Source organism: Somniosus microcephalus, chromosome 2, assembly GCF_052327205.1.
Source record: "Somniosus microcephalus isolate GS21.2 chromosome 2, FLI_Smic_1.0, whole genome shotgun sequence".
Taxonomy (NCBI): domain Eukaryota; kingdom Metazoa; phylum Chordata; class Chondrichthyes; order Squaliformes; family Somniosidae; genus Somniosus; species Somniosus microcephalus.
In genome coordinates this window covers 142,725,877-142,746,533 of record NC_140988.1, presented here as the reverse complement: position 1 = coordinate 142,746,533, position 20,657 = coordinate 142,725,877, and the positions used below count along the sequence as shown (strand labels likewise).

Below are 20,657 nucleotides of genomic sequence, written 5' to 3'. Positions count from 1 at the left end.
ACAGTGAACGGCGTGGAGTACAGAGATTTTAAATTCCTCGTCCTGCCACAGCTCTGCACTCCTGTACTGCTAGGATTAGACTTCCAGTGCCATCTGGAGAGCGTCACGATGGCATATGGCGGGCCCCTGCCCCCACTTACAGTCTGCAGCCGGCAGAATTTAAACACGGCGCCGCGCAAAGTATGCAGCCTGTCCACCCTGAAGGTCAAACCCCCCTGTTGTTCGCTAACCTCGCCAAAGACTGCAAGCCAATTGCTACTAAAAGCAGGTGGTACAGTGCTGGGGATAGGAGCTTTATTAAATCAGAAGTAGAAAGACTCCTGAGGGAAGGGATTATCGAGGGCAGCACCAGCCCATGGCGAGCCCAAGTGGTGGTAGTGAAGACCGGTGAAAAACAGCGCCTGGTTATTGATTACAGCCAGACGATCAATCGATACACGCAATTAGATGCATACCCACTTCCCCGCATTTCTGACATGGTCAACCAGATAGCACAATACCGGGTATTCTCGACGATTGATCTGAAGTCGGCATACCACCAGCTCCCCATCAGGCCTGAGGACCGCCAGTACACGGCCTTCGAGGCTGACGGTCGCCTCTACCACTTCCTCCGAGTCCCCTTCGGCGTCACCAACGGGGTCTCGGTCTTCCAAAGGGAGATGGACCGGATGGTTGACCAGAACGCGCTGCAGGCCACCTTCCCCTATCTAGACAACGTCACCATCTGCGGCCATGACCGGCACGACCACGACGCCAACCTCGAAAAATTCCTCCGTACGGCCCAACGGCTGAATCTGACATACAACAGAGAAAAATGTATGTTCCGCACCACGCGCCTCGCTATTCTTGGCTGCGTGGTGGAAAACGGAGTCATCGGCCCCGACCCCGACCGAATGCGCCCCCTCCTGGAACTACCCCTCCCCCACTGCCTAAAAGCCCTGAAGAGATGCCTAGGGTTCTTCTCTTACTACGCCCAGTGGGTGCCCAACTATGCGGACAAAGCCCGGCCCCTCATCAAGTCAACCTCCTTCCCCCTGACGGCAGAGGCCCGTGCGGCCTTCACCCTCATAAAAGAGGACATTGCGAAGGCCACAATGCACGCAGTGGATGAGTCCATCCCTTTCCAAGTGGAGAGCGATGCATCCGACTTCGCCCTAGCCGCAACCCTTAACCAGGCGGGGAGACCCGTGGCCTTCTTTTCACGAACCCTCCAGGGCCCCGAAATTCGACACTCCTCAGTCGAGAAGGAGGCCCAAGCGATAGTGGAGGCTGTACGGCACTGGAGGCATTACCTGGCCGGTAAACGTTTCACCCTGCTCACTGACTAACGGTCAGTAGCATTTATGTTTAACAACAGACAAAGGGGGAAAATCAAAAATGATAAGATATTGCGGTGGAGGATCGAGTTATCCACCTACAACTACGATATCTTATACCGGCCCGGGAAACTTAATGAGCCCCCAGACGCCCTATCCCGTGGGACATGTGCCAACGCACAAGTCGATAGGCTACGGACCCTCCACAATGATCTCTGCCACCCGGGGGTCACCAGGTTCTTCCATTTTATTAAAGCTCGCAACCTGCCTTACTCCATCGAGGAGGTCAGGACCATGACCAGGAACTGCCAGGTCTGCGCCGAATGCAAACCGCATTTTTATAGGCCAGACAGGCCACACCTGATTAAAGCCACCCGCCCCTTCGAACGTCTCAGCGTCGATTTCAAGGGGCCCCTTCCCTCCTCTGACCGCAACACGTACTTCCTCAATATTATTGACGAGTACTCCCGTTTCCCCTTCGCCATCCCCTGCCCGGACATGACCAGCGCCACAGTCATCAGGTGCCTCAACGACCTGCTCGCCATATTTGGCTTCCCCAATTACATCCACAGCGACAGGGGCTCGTCGTTCATGAGCGACGAGCTGCGCCAGTACCTGCTCGAGAAGGGCATAGCCACGAGCAGGACTACCAGCAACAACCCCCGGGGTAACAGACAGGTAGAGAGGGAGAACGCAACGGTGTGGAAGACCGCCATGCTCGCCCGAAAATCCAAGGGCCTCCCAATCTCCCGCTGGCAAGATGTCCTCCCCGATGCGCTCCACTCCATACGATCACTGCTCTGTACTGCCGCAAATGCCACCCCTCACGAGAAGATGTTCGTCTTCCCCAGGAAATCCACCTCGGGGACATCACTACCGCCATGGCTGACGTCTCCGGGACACATCCTGCTCAGGAAACACGTGAGGAGCCATAAGACGGACCCCCTGGTCGAAAAGGTTCACCTCCTCCACGCCAACCCACAGTACGCCTACGTGGCGTATCCTGACGGGCGGGAGGACACAGTCTCAATTCGAGACCTCGCACCCTCAGGTACCACCCGAAACACCATCGATCACCATCCACTACCTCCACCCACCACCACTACCCACGACGCACCACCGGGGTGTCTACCACGAACTGACGACATGCCGGTGCCATCCCTACCCCGAGAGGACGACACGCCAGTGCTCCGTCCCACGCGAGAAGCGGCCGCGGGCAAAGAACCGCCGCAACCGGCACCACGAAGATCATTACGGCAGACAAGACCCCCGGAGAGACTTTCGTATACGAACTTTTGAAACACTTCACCCCACCGGACTCTTTTTTAAACGAGGGGTGAATGTGGTAAACCACTGCTAACTCTGTACATGTCTGTGTGGTAAACCACTGTCAACTCTGTACAGGTCCAGGCATGTCTCCGCCCCTGGCTCCACCCCTAAGCCCGGGTATAAAGGTGACTCACCACCCTTCCCCCGGGAGCTCTTAGGATGGATCCACTAGCAGAGGCATGCTCCAGTTCTTAGTCAATAAAAGCCTACTTCGTATAAGTTCAACTCGTAGTCTTCGGTGTTGTTGATAGTGCATCAATCCCCATTCATACTTATGGGAGTTCCGTACGTACGGAAACCACGTAAGTGTGAAAGGGGAATCACTTAAAAAATACACGAGCACATGAAATAAATTTTAAAAATTACATATTTAAAATTAATTAAAGTGCCATTTAATTAAATATTTTGAACAAAAATTTAATTTTTTGAATTTTTTTTAAAGGGCTAAAAATAAATTTACCTTATTGGACATGGCTTTTAATGTATAAATGAGTGGTAACATTTTATTTTTCTATTTTTTAAAACTCTTATGCTGGTAAAAGCAGGCCTTACACCTGCTGTTACCAGGCGTAAAAATTTCTCGGGCATTCATAAGAACATAAGAAAATAAGAAATAGGAGCAGGAGTAGGCCAATCGGCCCCTCGAGCCTGCTCCGCCATTCAATAAGATCATGGCTGATCTGATCCTAACCGCCAATCCACTATCACAGAACCATCTCCTGAATCTAACAGAATTAGACACACGAAATAGAAACATAGAAACATAGAGATAGGAACAGGAGTAGGCCATTCGGCCCTTCGAGCCTGCTCCGCCATTCAATGAGATCATGGCTGATCTTCGTCTGAGATCATAGCTGATCTTACCAGTTCAGTACCCCGTCCCCGCCTTTTCTCCGTAACCCTTAATCCCCTTAGCCTTCAGAAATATATCCAATTCTCTCTTGAAAATATTTATTGAATTAGCCTTCACAGCCCTCTGTGGCAGGGAATTCCACAGGCTCACCACTCTTTGAGTGAAGAAATTCTTCCTCATCTCTGTTTTAAATGATTTGCCCGCTATTTTTAGACTGTGGCCCCTGGTTCTGTGCTCCCCGGCCATTGGAAACATTCTCTCTGAATTCAGCCTGTCCAGGCCTGCCATAATTTTATATGTTTCGATGAGATCCCCTCTCAATCTTCTAAACTCCAGTGAGTACAAGCCCAAACTATTTAATCTCTCTTCGTAGGTCATTCCCGCCATTCCAGGTATCAGCCTGGTGAATCGCCGTTGCACTCTTTCCATGGCAAGAACATCCTTCCGCAGATGGGGCGACCAAAACTGTACACAATACTCCAGATGCGGTCTCACCAGCACCTTGTACAGCTGTAGTAAGGTATCCCTATTCCTATACTCGAACCCCCTTGATATGAAGGCCAACATACCATTTGCCTTCTTAATCGCCTGTTGCACCTGCATGCTCTCCTTCAGTGACTGGTGCACAAGAACACCCAGGTCCCTCTGCACTTCCCCATCTCCCAATCTATTGCCATTTAGATAATAATCTACCCTCCTGTTTTTACCCCCAAAGTGGATAACCTCGCATTTATCCACATTATAGTACATCTGCCACGTATCCGCCCATTCCCCCAACCTGTCCAAATCGCACTGTAGCCTCCTTACATCCTCACCAGAGCCCACCCCTCCTCCTAGTTTAGTGTCGTCAGCGAATTTGGAAATATTGCATCCAATTCCCTGATCCAGATCATTTATATATATTGTGAACAGCTGGGGTCCCAGGACAGATCCTTGCGGCACCCCGCTGGTCACTGCCTGCCACTCCGAAAACGAGCCGTTTATTCCAACTCTCTGTTTTCTATCCGCCAGCCAGTTCTCTATCCACGTTAATACTTTGCCCCCAATCCCATGAGCCTTAATTTTGCATGATAATCTTTTGTGTGGAACCTTATCGAAGGCTTTCTGGAAGTCAAGGTACACCACATCCACTGGCTCTCCCCCATCTATTTTACCAGTTACTTCCTCAAAAAATTCCAGCAGATTAGTCAAACACGATTTACCCTTTGTAAATCCATGTTGACTCTGTCCGATCCTTTCCCCATTTGTCAAGTGCTCCGCTATTTTATCCTTAATAATGGACTCTAGCATTTTGCCCACAACCGATGTAAGGCTTACTGGTCTATAATTCCCTGCTTTCTCTCTACCCCCCTTTTTAAATATTGGGGTAACATTAGCTACCCTCCAATCCACGGGTACTGTTCCCGAGTCAATGGAGTTCCGGAAGATGATCCTTAGAGCATCTGCTATCTCCAGGGCCACCTCCTTAAGTACCCTAGGATGTAGTTTATCAGGCCCCGGGGATTTGTCGGCCTTCAGTCCCCTCAACTTACCCAACACCATATCCCTGGAGATACTAATTTCTGTCAGCTCCTCCCTCTCATTAGTCCAGAGCAGGATCAGGCTACACGGCCCCTGGGCCCGCTCCGCTACCCACAGGACCATGACCGATCCGAACCTAGACTCATGTCCAAATTCCTGCCCGCTCCCCATAACCCTTAATTCCCTTTACTTCTAGGAAACTGTCTATTTCTGTTTTAAATTTATGTAATGATGTAGCTTCTACAGCTTTTTGGGGCAGCATATTCCACGGACCTACCACCCTCTGAGTGAAGTAGTTCCTCCTCATCTCAGTCTTGAAAGAGCAGCCCCTTATTCTAAGACTATGCCCCCTAGTTCTAGTTTCACCCATCATCGGGAACATCCTCCCCGCATCCACCCGATCCAACCCCTTCACAATCTTATATGTTTCAATAAGATCGCCTCTCATTCTTCTGAACTCCAATGAGTAGAGTCCCAATCTACTCAACCTCTCCTCATATGTCCATCCCCTCATCCCCGGGATTAACCGAGTGAACCTTCTTTGTACTGACTCGAGAGCAAGTATGTCCTTTCTTAAGTATGGACACCAAAACTGTACGCAGTATTCCAGGTGCGGTCTCACCAATACCTTGTACAACTGAAGCAATACCTCCCTATTTTTATATTCTATCCCCCTAGCAATGAAAGCCAGCATTCCATTGGCCTTCTTAATCACTTGCTGCACCTGCATACTAACCTTTTGAGTTTCGTGCACCAGGACCCCCAGATCCCTTTGTACTTCAGTACTTTCCAGTTTCTTGCCATTAAGATAATAACTTGCTCTACGATTTTTCCTGCCAAAGTGCATAACCTCACACTTTCCAGTATTGTATTCCATCTGCCAAATCTCTGCCCACTTACTTAGCCTGTCTATGTCCCCTTGCAGGTTTTTTATGTCCTCCTCACTCACTACTTTCCCTCCCATCTTAGTATCATCTGCAAACTTTGATATGTTACACTCGGTCCCCTCCTCCAAATCGTTAATATAGATTGTAAAGAGTTGGGGACCCAGCACTGACCCCTGCGGAACACCACTAGTTACTGATTGCCAGTCTGAGAATGAACCATTTATCCCAACTCTCTGCCTTCTGTTAGATAGCCAATCCTCTATCCATGCCAGAATATTACCCCCAATCCCATGATTTTTTATCTTAAGCAATAATCTTCTGTGTGGCATCTTGTCAAATGCCTTTTGGAAGTCTAAATACACTACGTCCACTGGTTCCCCTTTATCCACCCTATATGTTACTTCCTCAAAGAACTCCAGCAAATTTGTCAAACATGACTTCCCCTTCATAAAACCATGCTGACTTTGTCCTATTAAATTATGATTATCCAAATGTCCTGTTACTGTCTCCTTAATAATGGACTCCAATATTTTACCTACCACAGGTGTTAGGCTAACCGGTCTATAGTTTCCAGCCTTCTGTCTACTGCCCTTTTTAAATAAGGGCGTTACATTAGCAGTTTTCCAGTCTGCCGGGACCTTTGCTGAGTCCAGGGAGTTTTGGAAAATTATTACCAATGCATCCACAATCCCTACCGCCACTTCCCTCAAGACCCTAGGATGTAAGCCATCAGGTCCAGGTGATTTATCCGCCTTGAGTCCCATTATTTTACCGAGTACCACTTCCTTAGTGATTTTGATCGTGTTTAGCTCCTCCCCCCTATAGCCCCCTGTTTGTCCAGTGTTGGGATATTCTTAGTGTCTTCTACTGTAAAGAGTGATACAAAATATTCATTCAGTGTTTTTGCCATCTCCATATTTCCCACCATTAATTTCCCAGTCTCATCCTCTAAGGGACCAACATTTACTTTAGCCACCCTTTTACTTTTTCTATAACTATAAAAACTCTTACTATCTGTTTTTATATTTTTTGCTAATTTACTTTCATAATCTATCTTCCCTTTCTTAATCAATCTTTTTGTTATTTTTTGCTGTCTTTTAAAGTTTTCCCAATCCTCTATCCTCCCACTAGATTTGGCTACCTTATAAGGCCTTGTTTTTAGTCGAATACTATCCTTAATTTCTTTACTTAGCCACGGATGGCTGTCTTTTCTTTTACACCCTTTTCTTCTCAGTGGAATATATTTTTTTTGGAAGTTGTAAAATAACTCCTTAAATGTACACCACTGATCATGTATCGTCTTACCCTTTAATCTATTTTCCCAATCCACTCTACACAATTCCGCTCTCATACCTTCATAGTCTTCTTTATTCAAGCTTAGCATGCTTGTTTGAGATCCAACCTTCTCACCCTCTAATTGAATATGGAATTCAACCATGTTATGGTCACTCATTCCAAGGGGATCCTTTACTAGGACATTTTTAATTAATCCTGTTTCATTACACAGGACCAGATCTAAGGTTGCGTGCCCCCTGGTCGGTTCAGTTACATACTGCTCAAGAAACCCATCCCTAATACACTCAATGAACTCATCCTCAAGGCAGCCCTGCCCAATTTGATTTGTCCAATTAATATGATAGTTAAAATCCCCCATAATTATAGATGTTCCCTTATTACAAGCCTCAACTATTTCCTGATTGATACTCCGTCCAACAGAGTTGCCACTGTTCGGAGGCCTATAGACTACGCCCACTAGTGTTTTTTTCCCCTTATTATTCCTTACCTCCACCCAAACTGTTTCATTATCCTGATCTTTTGACCCAATATCATTTCTCTGTATTACAGTGATTCCTTCCTTTATTAACATAGCCACCCCACCTCCCCTTCCTTCCTGCCTGTCCTTCCTGATCGTTAAATAACCTGGTATGTTTAATTCCCAGGTATTGTCACCCTGCAGCCATGTTTCTGTAATGGCCACAAGATCATACCCATATGTAGTTATTTGTGCCATTAACTCGTCTATTTTGTTACGAATGCTACGTGCATTCAGATAGAGAACTTTCAAAGATGTTTTGTGACACTTAGTTCCTGCTTTTGCCCTTTTTATTACTTTACCTTTTACTCCATACCTTCTGCCCCTTCCTGACACGCTCTGGTTTTCAATTTCCCCACTGCTACCTAAGTCTATGACCTTCTCTGTTGTCATTTTTATTATTTGCTCTCTAGGAACCTCCCCCCCACTAGTTAGTTTAAAGCCCTCTCTACAGCCCTAGTTATATGATCCGCCAGGACTCTAGTCCCAGCACTGGCCAAGTGAAGCCCGTCCCAACGGAACAGCTCCCTCCTGCCCCAGTACTGGTGCCAGTGTCCCAGGAAGCAAAACCCATTTCTTCCACACCAGTCTTTGAGCCACGCATTTAACTCTCTAATTTTATTTGTCCTAGCCAAATTCGCTCGTGGCTCAGGTAATAATCCAGAGATTATTACCCTTGTGGTTCTGCATTTTAATTTGGCCCCTAGCTGCTCAAACTCCCTCAGCAGAACCTCCTTCCTTGTCCTATCTATGTCGTTGGTACCAACATGGACCACGACAACTGGATCCTTCCCCTCCCACTCCAAGTTTCTCTCCAGTCCAGAGGAGATGTCCTTAACCCTGGCACTGGGCAGGCAACACAGCCTTCGGGACTCTCGCTCTCGGCTGCAAAGAACTCTACCTATCCCCCTAACGATACTATCCCCTACCACTACAACATTTCTTTTAACTCCCCCCACTTGAATGGCCCCCTGCTCCACGGTGCTGTGGCCAGGTTGCTCATCCTCCCCGCAGTCCCTGTTCCCAACCTCACAGGGAGTAAGAGCCTCGAACCTGTTGGACAAGTGCAAGGGCTGCGGCTCCTCCAACACTACCTCCTGGATCCCCGTACCTGCCTCACTTCTAGTCACACCATCCTGACCCTGGCCAGCGGGCAGAAGTTGGACAAATAGCGCAACTCTCCACCCGCAGAGGCCCATCTTCCGGGGATGTGGATGATCTGCCAAGAAGATTCTTGACAGATCGCCAGTTCTGGGTTTTAACGCATGTGCTTCGCCTGCCTAAGCCTGGAACTTGCACGGCCCCTACGGGTAGGTGCACACCTCGTACGCACCCGTGGGGGTCAGAAATATGGCCCATTATTTTCAATATAAAAGCACACAATGAGGTCAATTTCATTACTGAGTACTGTGGGAGACAGAAGAACGGAGATCAGGAACTAGATTGTCCTCAGTAACAACTGTGCCTGTTATTTTTACAACAAATACAGGTATGATGCAACCCAGAGAGACATATAAATGAGTACAAAAGTAACAGTAGAAAAATATTAGTGTGATTAAATATGGAGTAAAGTAAGTTATATAATGAAAAGAAAAACAATGCTTTAGTTTACATTTAATGAAGAATCTTTGAGTACTATTGACTTCTGAATAAAACAGAAAAACATTCAAAGTGGGATTGTCCCTCACTGACTATGAATGGACAGAAATTCACCTTTAAATGTCAGTGCATTCCATTCTGCTTAATGTCGCCCCAACAATAGTACAAAATGGAAACAGGATTCTCTTTCATTCACCCCTTACCTGTACCATTAATTGTTGTCAGTTACATGCTAGAAGCAACAAACATATTCTGCTCTGTGGAGTAAAAAAAACTGTGAACAAAAGTAGACTGGAGGCACAGCCAAGTGCACACTCAACAATGAGGAAACACACAGAGATCAAGTCAGAGCAAGGCTGTACTGAAAACTCACTTCAGTGTCTGCATCAGTGGCCTTCAGCTCAAATTCAGTGATAGTCTTTCTCACTCCCTCTTGCACTCGCATTCCAGGGATCTGTACCACAGGCAGTGCATCATCCACAGGGCGAATAGTAATGTAAAATGTTTGAGACACCTGATTTAACAAAGAAAACAAGACAATGCTCTCTTTAGTCAAGAACTGCAGTAACTTTGGGCAGCACAAATATTGTTTTTGTAACCATTGAAATCTTATATTATCATACACACATATTGTTCTAGAAGTCCATAAAGCAACATAAAGGTTTATATGAGCCATTTAATTAGCTTTACAGGTAAAAGGCAAAAATTGCCACGGTTTACATTTACTAGTTGTTTTTTTAGAAAATAGTTGTACTATTATTCATGAACGTTTGCCACTTAGGCCATTAAAAATATACTGATATATTTCATTTTAGTCTAAAAAAGTCAGATATTTCTCATGGTTTATAAAATACACATTAGAAATATGAAAACCCACAAATGGTGGCCATTCTTAATCCTATACATCTTGCCTGATTTTATTAAAGTAGTTTTACATCAGAGTTCAGCTGATATCAAGGGGGGAAACAACATGAGTCCATGCTGCCAATGCAGAGCCTTGCCCATCGCAACGCGTATCGAAAATTCAGGTGCGCGCTGCCCATGGTTTTCCAACCATTAAAATTAGTAATCAGACAATTGTGGGCAGTGTGCGCTCCATTGCGCTTCCAGTGGGCAAGGTTCCCAACGGCAACGTGGACTCGGAAAATTATTCCCTGGAAGCGCAGTTCTCCCTCTGCAGCCGCGCTCATTGTAAGCAACAGACCTGCAGATAACCAAGAGTAGTCAGCTGTCAGATAAAGCGCAACCAGCCATTCAAGCTAAATATATGGAGACATTTTGGGTTTCGACAGATTATTTGCGTTGAAGGACACCAATTGCTATTTTGAAGCAGCTTGCTGGCTGCATGCAAATGAGACCTGGTCCTCAAAATTGCTCAGGCCTCACGGAGTTACAAGTTAAAGTCGGCAAAAGTTAAAATTGGCAACATTTTTCTCGTGTTTTTCCTGTTCTCTAATTTTTTATCACTTTGTGTCTTTCGGTTACTCTTTGACTCTTTTCTCTCTCACTTTGTGTGGCTCTCAGATATCTGTTTTACCAATGAACACAATTTATATATTTTAGCTATTTGAAAATCCAGAGCAGAGAGCAAGATGGTAGCTAACATAGACTGGGTCAGAGGTGGGCACCAGGATATCATGGGGGGAGGTGTTGGAAAACACACAAGGACAGAGAATGAGGAAGGCTGTGATGTTGGAGGAGGAAGACTGATGGGGCTGAGGCCTGAGAGGAAGTTGGGAGCACTGGTGCCTAGGACAACTTGGGGGAGGAGGGAGAGGCCTATGAGCACCAGGGTGTGTCTGGAAAGACTTCAGGGAGCTGAGGTTTTGGAACACTCCCAGCAGCGAGAGGGGGAGCTTGGGTCCTAGACTCCAAGCGCTGGCAGCAGTGTGTTCTAGAATTGGCTCAGGTTGGGGCAGAAAAGGGTGGAAGCCAGGACACAGAAATAAAAAAAATGACTGCCTGAAAAGGTAATACAATAATTTTTTTTTCATAACTAGGTTTGGTTCTGCTTTAAAATAGTAATCTGTCAAGAGAAAGCGACAAAAGCTGATCCATGGCTGTGAAACCAGTGCTAGCAGGGAGGCCAGGTTCTGCGATGGCAAAAGTGCTAAATGAAGGACAGGGTCAAGACGATCAAAAAAGCCGGCATGATGCAGAGTGATAGCTGAGGCCTGAAATGTATTGCCTGTATGGGGGAAGAGCAGGAGACTGTGGGGCTGTAAGCTTGCAGGGGTGAGGGGATGGGCACGATAGAGGCCTGGAAGGTCATGCATGCATGAAAGCTCAACAAGTATCAGCTCCCAAGGCCCCATTGGAGAACACAATTTATGGATAAGAGCTAGGCAAAGCCAAGATCCGTGAGAGCAAGGTTGTTTGTGGAAGTGAAAATGGTTTTAGTTATTGGAGGATGGGATCTGAGGCAATGACATGTTCTACGATTTCTAAACTTCCGGAATGTGTCTTTGCCTTGGAATTATGCTGCCATCTCTCCCACCACTCCATATTTGAGGCCTTCCTATTGGCTTCTGCTCTACCACAAGCAATGAGACTGCACTGGTCAAAGGTGCTGTGATCATGATTCATATCTTTCTTCATCCTCTTTGACTTCTATGCAGCCTTCAACATGGTGATAATTCCATCCTTCTCTATTATCTCTACTCTGCAGTCCATCTCTCTGTTTTTGATTTGCAAGCAAGCTTCTCCGCCTCTGCCTGCACAGATATTCCCAAGGTACTCCTGAGGTCCATCCTTGGTCACCTCCTCTTTATCACTTACATGCTACCTTTTGGTAATGCAATCTGAAAGCATGGGGTCAGCTTTCACATATATGTTGATGATGCTCAGCTCTACCTCTCTGCCGTCTCCATCTACTGAAAGGCTGTAGCTACACTCTGCAACTGCCTTCAGACACAAGGCCTGGATAAGCCAATCTTGTTTCTAGCTTTATGTTAGCAAAACCAAAGTCATCTTCTTTGGCTCCCATGACGACCTATGTTTCTTGACTCCCTCAACCTCCAAGCTGTCAACTCAGGCTGAGTCAGGAGGTAGAGAACCATAACGTACCACGCAAGCACAAGCTCATCTTAATACCCGACATCCGTTGCGAATTTTCAAATTTCTCCACGAGTTCACCCAACCCAATCTTTGTGATCTCTTCAACCTTACATCTTTGCAAGCATCCTCTGCTTCTCTATCACCAGTCCATCATTGGTGGCTTCGTGTTCAACTCCAGTAGTCTGGAACACCCTGCAACTTGCCACCTTCTCTCCTGCTTTCAAAAACTGTCTCGAAGGCCTACTCTTAGACTCCCCCACCCTAATCCTTGCTGTTACCTTTATTTCCCTCCTGCTTGTCATCCGCTGTATACTTCCTCCTTCATGTATGGTGCTTTGAGACATCATGCTGCATATAAGGAGCGTTGTGGGGATGCAGGTTGTCAGTCTCTAATTGGTACCTGTAGTTTAACTGCCCCGATAAATATTGGGGGAGAAATTGGGTGGAGCCACAAACGGGGCACCAAGCTCGCCTGGGCGCTGGATTTAGCGCAGCGTTTGGAGCAGTACCGACCGCCGGAAATTCAGCTTGAGCGCCCCAAGAGGGGCACGGGGCGAGGCTCGAGGCGCTCCGCGTCCCTCTTAGGGCGCTGAAACTGAATATCGCAGCGCAACGTGCCGCAGCGCCACACACTGTGGCACGGCGCGCTGTGGTACTGCAGGCCTTCCTCCCATTCTTAAGGGGGAGGGGCCTGCACCAGCGCGATCAGAGATCGCGAGTGCCGGCAAAAGAGCCCGGCACCGAGGAGAAGTGCCGGGCTCTCGGAAAACAGCCGGCAATGCCACGGGGGGCGATCAGGAGGCCGGGGACGGAGGTGCTGGCAGGCGGCCGCCGAAAAAAACGGCCACCCCGCACCTCCACCTTAATTTGCGCCACTGCCGCCACAGGAAGGCCCGGTGAACCGGGCGCCATTTGCGAACGACGCTACAGAGGCGGTCGCTGCCAAATATCGAGATCGGGGTGGTAGCGGGGCGCTGCGCACACTGATGACGTAATCGGAGGCGGCGCAGCGCAACAGGTTAACGCCGCCATTAGCGCCCCAGCTAATATCGCGGGAGGCGCGGCCAGTGGCACTAAAGCCACTGAGTGCCCTCTTTAAGCGCTAACTGGTGGCGCAGCCCACCGAATTTCTAGGCCATTAACTTTTACTGTACCTCATTGACACCATCAGACACTGAAAAGGTGAAATCATCGGAGTGTTTTTCCTCATCACTAGTGTGGACGTACTGAATGCTGCGAGCTGCAAGGTCAGCCTGAGTAAAATAGGTAACCTTTGTTCCTGTTGGTAACAATAAAACAAGAATACAATGCAATGTAGATCATTTTAAGTCAACTGGTATAAATAACATGAAAGACATTTTTAGAATACTTAAACCTTTTCAGCAGCTTTGCCAATCTGTGATTGCGTATGCACGGTTGTCCCGATTAACTACGAGGATTGAGCACAAGTTTCAGACAATATCTAGCTCATGTTTGGTCTTCATTGCAAGCTGCTGAAATTCTGAATTCGATGACCAGTCCAATAACAACTTGTATTTATATAGTGCCTATAGTAGTAAAACGTCCCAAGGCGCTTCACAATAGCGTAATCAAACAAAATTTGACACTGAGCCACATAAGAAGATATTAGGACAGATGGTCAAAGAGGTAGGTTTTAAGGAGCATCTTAAAGGAGGAAAGAGGGGTAGACAAGCGGAGAGGTTTAGGGAGAGAATTCCCGAGCTTAGGGCCTTGGCAGCTGAAGGCACGGCTGCCAATGGTGGAGCAATTAAAATCGGGGATGCACAAGAGGCCAGAATTGGAGGAGTTCAGATACCTCAGAGGGTTGTAGGACTGGAGGGGATTTCAGAGATAGGGAGGGGCAAGGCCATGAAGGGATTTGAAAACAAGGATAAGAATTTTAAAATTGAGGCTTTGCTTTGCTTAACTGGGAGCCAATGTAGGTCAGCGAGCACAGGGGTGATGGGTGAACGGGACTTGGTGCGAGTTAGGACACGAGCAGCAGAGTTTTAGATGACCTCAAGTTTACGGAGGGTAGAATGTGGGAGGCCAGCCAGGAGTGTGTTGGAATAGTCAAGTCTAGAGGTAACAAAGGCATGGCTGAGGATTTCAGCAGCTGATGAGCTGAGGCAGGGGTAGAGACGGGCGATGTTACGAAGGTGGAAATTGGTGGTCTTGGTGATGGCACGGATATGTGGTCAGAAGTTCATCTCGGGGCCAAATATGACACCAAGGTTGTGAACAGTCGGGTTCAGCCTCAGACAGTTGCCAGAGAGAGGGATGGAGTCGGTGGCTATTGAACGGAGTTTGTGGCAGGGACCGAAGACAATGGCTTCGGTCTTCCCAATATTTAGTTGGAGGAAATTTCTGCTTATCCAGCACTGGATGTTGGACAAGCAGTCTGACAATTTCGAGACAGTGGTGGGGTCAAGAGAGGTCCGGAAAGGAAAACAACTATTGGAGGTGGACCATATTTTCACTTGCGTTATTAGCTTCAGCAGCGAGTTTAGCAGTTTAGGCCTGGCTCAGTTTCCCAGCATGGAGATGAAGAGCCAAACAGAACCTACTTTGCTTGTCTCTAGTTACTATAAATACACATTTCTGCTTTTGGTTCACTACTTAACATTGATTACTGTACAATCTGTTCTGTAAAAGTAGAGCGGGAGGGGGAGGGTGACGTGCACATTGATGCAACTTGTACATCGTAGGTTGCAGTGACTAAAGCTACAGCAAAAATCACAATTCGGGAGAGAAAGACAAATCATAAATGGATTATTTACAAAGCTTCTGTTTCAGAACTGCAAAAACAAATGGAAAATATTTAGGAAAATGCTAATCTTTGCTAATTACGGTTACAGTTATTGGGCCGGATATTCCGGTCCCTGTGGGTGAGTACGCGCTGTGTACTCACCCGTAGGGACATCGGAAATGCCAGTTTCAGGCATGCACAGCGCATGCGCTGGAAACCGGCATTTCCGATCTGTCAAGAATCCTCTTGACAGATTCTCCGGCTGCCCTGGAGAAGGGCCTCTGTGGGCGGATAGTTCCGCTTTTTGGAGACCCTCCGCCCGCAGAAAACCCTTACAATTCTTACGCCTGGTAAAAGCCTGTGATCGGAATATCTGGGCAATTATTACAAAGGTAATTACCAGCTTAAGATCAGCACTCTAGGATGGGTAGTGGGCGACAATAGCATTCTCAAAAAACACAACTGAATTGCTTATTTAACCCTAGTATATTAAAAAAGCTGTGGTCAAAATATTCACATGTTAATTCTTTTAAACGTTAAATGTTACTGCATCACACGACTTTACTGGTCCAGATTGATCGGGCTCAGGAGAGGGGAGGATCACTGATGAGCTTACTTGTTTGTCAGCAGCCCTCCCTGGGTCTGATGCACTTTTTGCATCACGAATTAATAATGTCACAGATACAAGCTTGTCAATCTTTGGGTTTTTTGATTGGCCTTTGGTGTTGGTTGTCAATTACTCTCGCACCTCCAAAGGAACAGTGGGAGCCAGGGAAGGAAGAAAACATGCAAGAAAAGGTTTTAAACTGGGATATTCTGCCCCAAACAAGGCCTTGTGGATACTCTTTGTTCAAGCCGGGACTCCTTGTATCCGGGTTCCAGCCTAACTCGTGGGCACACTGCCGCCCAATTTAAAGAATGCAGACAGACTTTCAGGCCGAATATTTATTGCAAAATTAAAACTAGTCTCGTCATTTGAGTAGTTTTATTATACTGGTATTTGTTTCAGTATCATGATGTGTGAGCTGTCACTCCTCTAGAGCTAGACGTTACCCAAGAGCCAAGTTAGCTTTGCTCCTTTTACCTGGAGAAGCAGCATGCTCAATATGACCCAACTGGGGTTGTTTGGTTAATCTGTACGTCAATTCGCCAGGCTCACTATCCTGGTCAGTTGCCGACAGCTGAAGGGTTGTTATTTTTTTCACTGTGTTTTCGTCCAGCACTAAGCCTTTATTAACCACAATGGATGGCGGGAGCTTATCTTCTGCAAAATGAAAACACAATAATGTTAATAACCTGCACACGGATCAAAACAGAGTGGTTACATTACTTAATGTAGATATGATCAGGAAACATTCCAAATGTCAAGTTTGATTTGACTAAGTAATAAAAGGTAGGGCCGATAAACCCACAGGTTGCGATCCTGGCAGTTACACATCTCCCGGTGCCCTCCAGTGCTGACCCTGCCCGTGGCTGCCAAAACTTTGGCGCAGCCTCCCTGTGGGGGAGGAGGGGTTTGGGCTGGGTGCTGCCCAGACCACCCCCACCTCCCCCGACCCCACACATGGTCCCCTTGCTGATCTGTCCTATCTTCGAGGTTCCAGACTCCTGGACCTCTCATTTTTATTCCAGTCTCAATACTTATTCGCACACTGCTTAAAGGAAAACAATGACTACTCCTGTGAAGATAACAGGATCAGCAAATGAAACAGAGAGATAAGGATTGCTGGCTTGAGTGCCAAGAATCGACAGCCCCACTGTAACTTCAGCAAGGAGTCTGCTGCAAGGGTCACAAATTAGGCCAGGTTCTGGCTAAACGTGGGACTTTCCTCAATGGCCTGTTGGGGGCTGAGCTACCACCCCTCAAAAATGGCCATGACACAGGAGGGGGTGGAGCCAGGGGTGGGAACTCCTTACATCGGGAGTTCCCGCTTTCCTAGCCTTAAAAGGGACCTGGCAGAAGGTCACGGGGAGAATGCCTGAACCACTGATCGATGCATGGCCAGGATCATGGCCTGAACCTTTGAAGAAACATCTATAATTTCTTTAATATTTATCTTAAAGCAACCCCCTTACAAAGTTATAGCTTCCTTCTGGAGAGGTCCCCAGTTCCTCACTGGACTTTGCGGCACACTTCCAATGGCGGGTGAATGACATGCAACCATTGTGGCGTGGGCCGCTACCATCGGCAGGCTAATGAGGGAACCTTCACCAACCCTAGAAAGTCTTCCAGGATCAGTGGCAGAGGTTGTCAGAGGGCGTATCCTGGCAATAATGCTGTGTTGTGCCCCACCATGGATTTTCAGGGCCTTAATGCTTAGTCAATATACAAAACAGCATAAATGTTAAACAGGGTAAATGTTAAGTTTACAGCTGTGACACTTTACAATAAAGAATAAAATGAAACAGCCTTTAATAACAAGAATGAGCACACTCTCACCCAACACACTAATGAAGAAGGACTGATCAATTAGTTTATTTCCATCTGTATCGACAATATCAAATTTGAAAGCAAAACTTCCACCAGGCTCTCCCTTTTCATGACTGTACTCTATGTATCCTGTAATGCAGAAAAAGTGATTAATGGTAAAAACAATTGTTGTTTAGTGTTTGTGTGGTTTTGACTATTTTGTCATTATTACTTTATCAGTATTTTAAATAAGTTATTGGATGGTTAACAATCATTAAAATTGTTCTGAAGTTAGAGCACTACGAAACAATCTGATTTTCCTTTCAGGAGATATGTACAAAAGACAACTCTCATTAACACCGAGGTATTCTCCGATAGAATGGAAGGCCAATATGAGGGCAAATAGAAAAGTACAACTTCTGAAACCTGAAGCATCGCAATCACAGCAATCTACCCCAACCCCACTCCAGCCAAAGACAAGAAAGGTCAAACAGATACCGAAAGTGCTTGGTGTTTTAGCATCTTAATCAAAAACATTTAGGGAGAACAATTTGGTTGCTTTGCGCCTCCTGTTAATGGGGCGCAAAACAACTAGCGCCTGGGCGCGGCGATGTTTGCGCCGCTCACAAAATTGACCAGACATTTTGCGGCGGCACTAAACACTACCACCACGATCTCCTGCGTCCGCAGATCGTGACGTCAGTCGAGTGTGCAACGCCCCGGTAGTGCACCAGACCGGATATTGAGTGGCGCCCCCTGCCTTACCGCCTGCCGCTAGCAACGACAGATTGAGGGGAACGTTTTGCAGTCGGGAAAGGACTGGGGTAGCGCTATTTAAAGGCGGCCACTTCCTGACTTTTTTTGTCTGCGACATTTTTGCACCACGCATTCTGAGAGAGAGAGAGAGAGAGACTTCTGGAGAGATTCAACGCTGTGTGAAGGAGTTTTGGGTACTGAGCAGCAGTTTGCAAGTTTATTTTGATTTGCTCTTCCTTGCATTGATTTAGAAGAGTCTATGGGGGCTGCACTCTGAGCTCTTTCCCTGGGCCTCTCTATTGTTCTTTCCAGCAGAATTGATGTACAGGTCTCTCCAGGCCGAGATTCAAGGCTGCAATGAGCAGGATGTGGATGGAGAGCAAGATCGACCCTCCCCTTTAAGAACTGGCCGGCGCCAGTGTGTCTGTGTTCCAATGCTGACTGACATCACCTGAGCTTCGCCAGCGCTCTGAGGTAGCGCCTCGCTCCTCGGCGTTAGCGCCTTAAGAGAGGTGTGTAGCGCCTGATTTAGTGCTCCAATCACCTCCAGGGGCGATAGAAGCTAAGTTTGCAGTCGGAGGCGATAATTAGCGGCAGGCGCTAAACTTTGTGCCCGGCCGATAATCGCGCCCCAAACGAGGCGATACTGAATTTCTCCCCCTTAGTGTTTCAGCTTTGACCCTTCATCCGAATCCAAAAGGTTAACCTATTTTTCTCTTTCAGATGCTGACTGACCTACTCTGCATTTTGAAGCATTTTCTGTTTTTATTTCAGCTTTCCAACATTTCCTGGTCTTCTATTTATAATAAACAATATATTACAGATAATTTTATGTCTTTATGCTGTTGGCGTGGAGCCTCGGCAGTTGTTTTATTTTTATTCGTTCATGGGATGTGGTCATTGCTGGCAAGGCCAACATTTATTGCCCATCTCTAATTGCCCTTGAGAAGGTGGTGATGAGCCACCTTTTGAACCGCTGCAATCCGTGTGGTGAAGGTACTCCCACAGTGCTGTTAGGGAGGGAGTTCCAGGATTTTGACCCAGTGGCGATGAAAGGACGGCGATATACTTCTAAGTCAGGATGGTTTGTGACTTGGAGGGGAACTTGGAGGTGATGGTGTTCCCATGCATCTGCTGCCCTTGTCCTTCTAGGTGGAAGAGGTCGCGGGTTTGGGATGTGCTACCGAAGAAGCCTTGGCGAGTTGCTGCAGTGCATCTTGTAGATGGTAGACACTGCAGCAATGGTACGCCGGTGGTGGAGGGAGTGAATGTTTAAGGTAGTGGATGGGGTGCCAATCAAGTGGGCTGCTTTGTCCTGGATGGTGTCGAGCTTCTTGTGTGTTGTTGGAGCTGCACTCATCCAGGCAAGTGGAGAGTATTCCATCACACTCTTTACTTGTGCCTTGTAGATGCTGGAAAGGCTTTGGGGAGTCAGGAGGTGAGACACTTGCCACAGAATACCTAGCCTCTGACCTGCTCTTGTTGCCACAGTATTTATTTGGCTGGTCCAGTTAAGTTTCTGGTCAATGGTGACCCCCAGGATGTTGATGGTGGGGGATTCGGCGAAGGTAATGCAGTTGAATGTCAAGGGGAGGTGGTTAGACTCTCGCTTGTTGGAGATGGTCATTGCCTGGCACTTGTGTGACGCGAACGTTACCTGCCACTTATCAGCCCAAGCCTGAACGTCGTCCAGGTCTTGTTGCATGCGGGCATGGACTGCTTCATTATCTGAGGAGTTGTGAATGGCACTGAACACTGTGCAGTCATCAGCGAACATCCCCATTTCTGATCTTATGTTGGAGGGAAGGTCATTGATGAAGCAGCGGAAGATGGTTGGGCCTAGGATACTGCCCTGAGGAACTCCTGCAGCGATGTCCTGGGGCTAAGATGACTGAGCACCAACCACCAGAACCATCTTCCTTTGTATGTATCAAAGCTCAGGTAAGTGCTGTATGCAATTTTTGACCATTCATTTAAATGGTTGGAAAATCAAGCCACAGTGCGGCACCCAAATTCCCAAGATGTACTCCCGGAGGACAAGGCTCTCCGCTGGGAGCATAGTCATAAAATTTACCTTATTTTACCTAACACTAGCAGACTCTCCCCGAGCTTCTGCTACTTTCAATTTATATCGGCATACACAATGACCTTTTCTTTTTAACTTTTCCTGTATAGTTTTTAAAGATTAACACAAAAGTCAAACACACATGACATAGAAAAAGGATACCTTATATGAAGTTGCTGAATAAAAGCACTGGGATTCCTTTACTCATGGAAGAAACACCTTATTCAACAGACTCATATGAAGCATCTTCTGCTTATCTTCTCCTGATTACATACTTACAGTGTAGAGTAATTATCCAATTT

General features: G+C 47.0%; 1 protein-coding gene across 1 annotated transcript in view; it reads right to left on the bottom strand.

The window, feature by feature from the left end:
- The window catches only part of fras1 (Fraser extracellular matrix complex subunit 1), a 747,542-nt gene that overhangs the window by 144,664 nt on the left and 582,221 nt on the right, over positions 1 to 20,657 (bottom strand). The window contains exons 45-48 of the mRNA XM_085963231.1: positions 17,565 to 17,684; positions 16,209 to 16,388; positions 13,530 to 13,654; positions 9,692 to 9,832 (exon numbers count right to left, since the gene is read on the bottom strand). Coding sequence (XP_085819357.1) covers positions 9,692 to 9,832; positions 13,530 to 13,654; positions 16,209 to 16,388; positions 17,565 to 17,684 — 566 coding nt within the window. The remainder of the gene's footprint in view (positions 1 to 9,691; positions 9,833 to 13,529; positions 13,655 to 16,208; positions 16,389 to 17,564; positions 17,685 to 20,657) is intronic.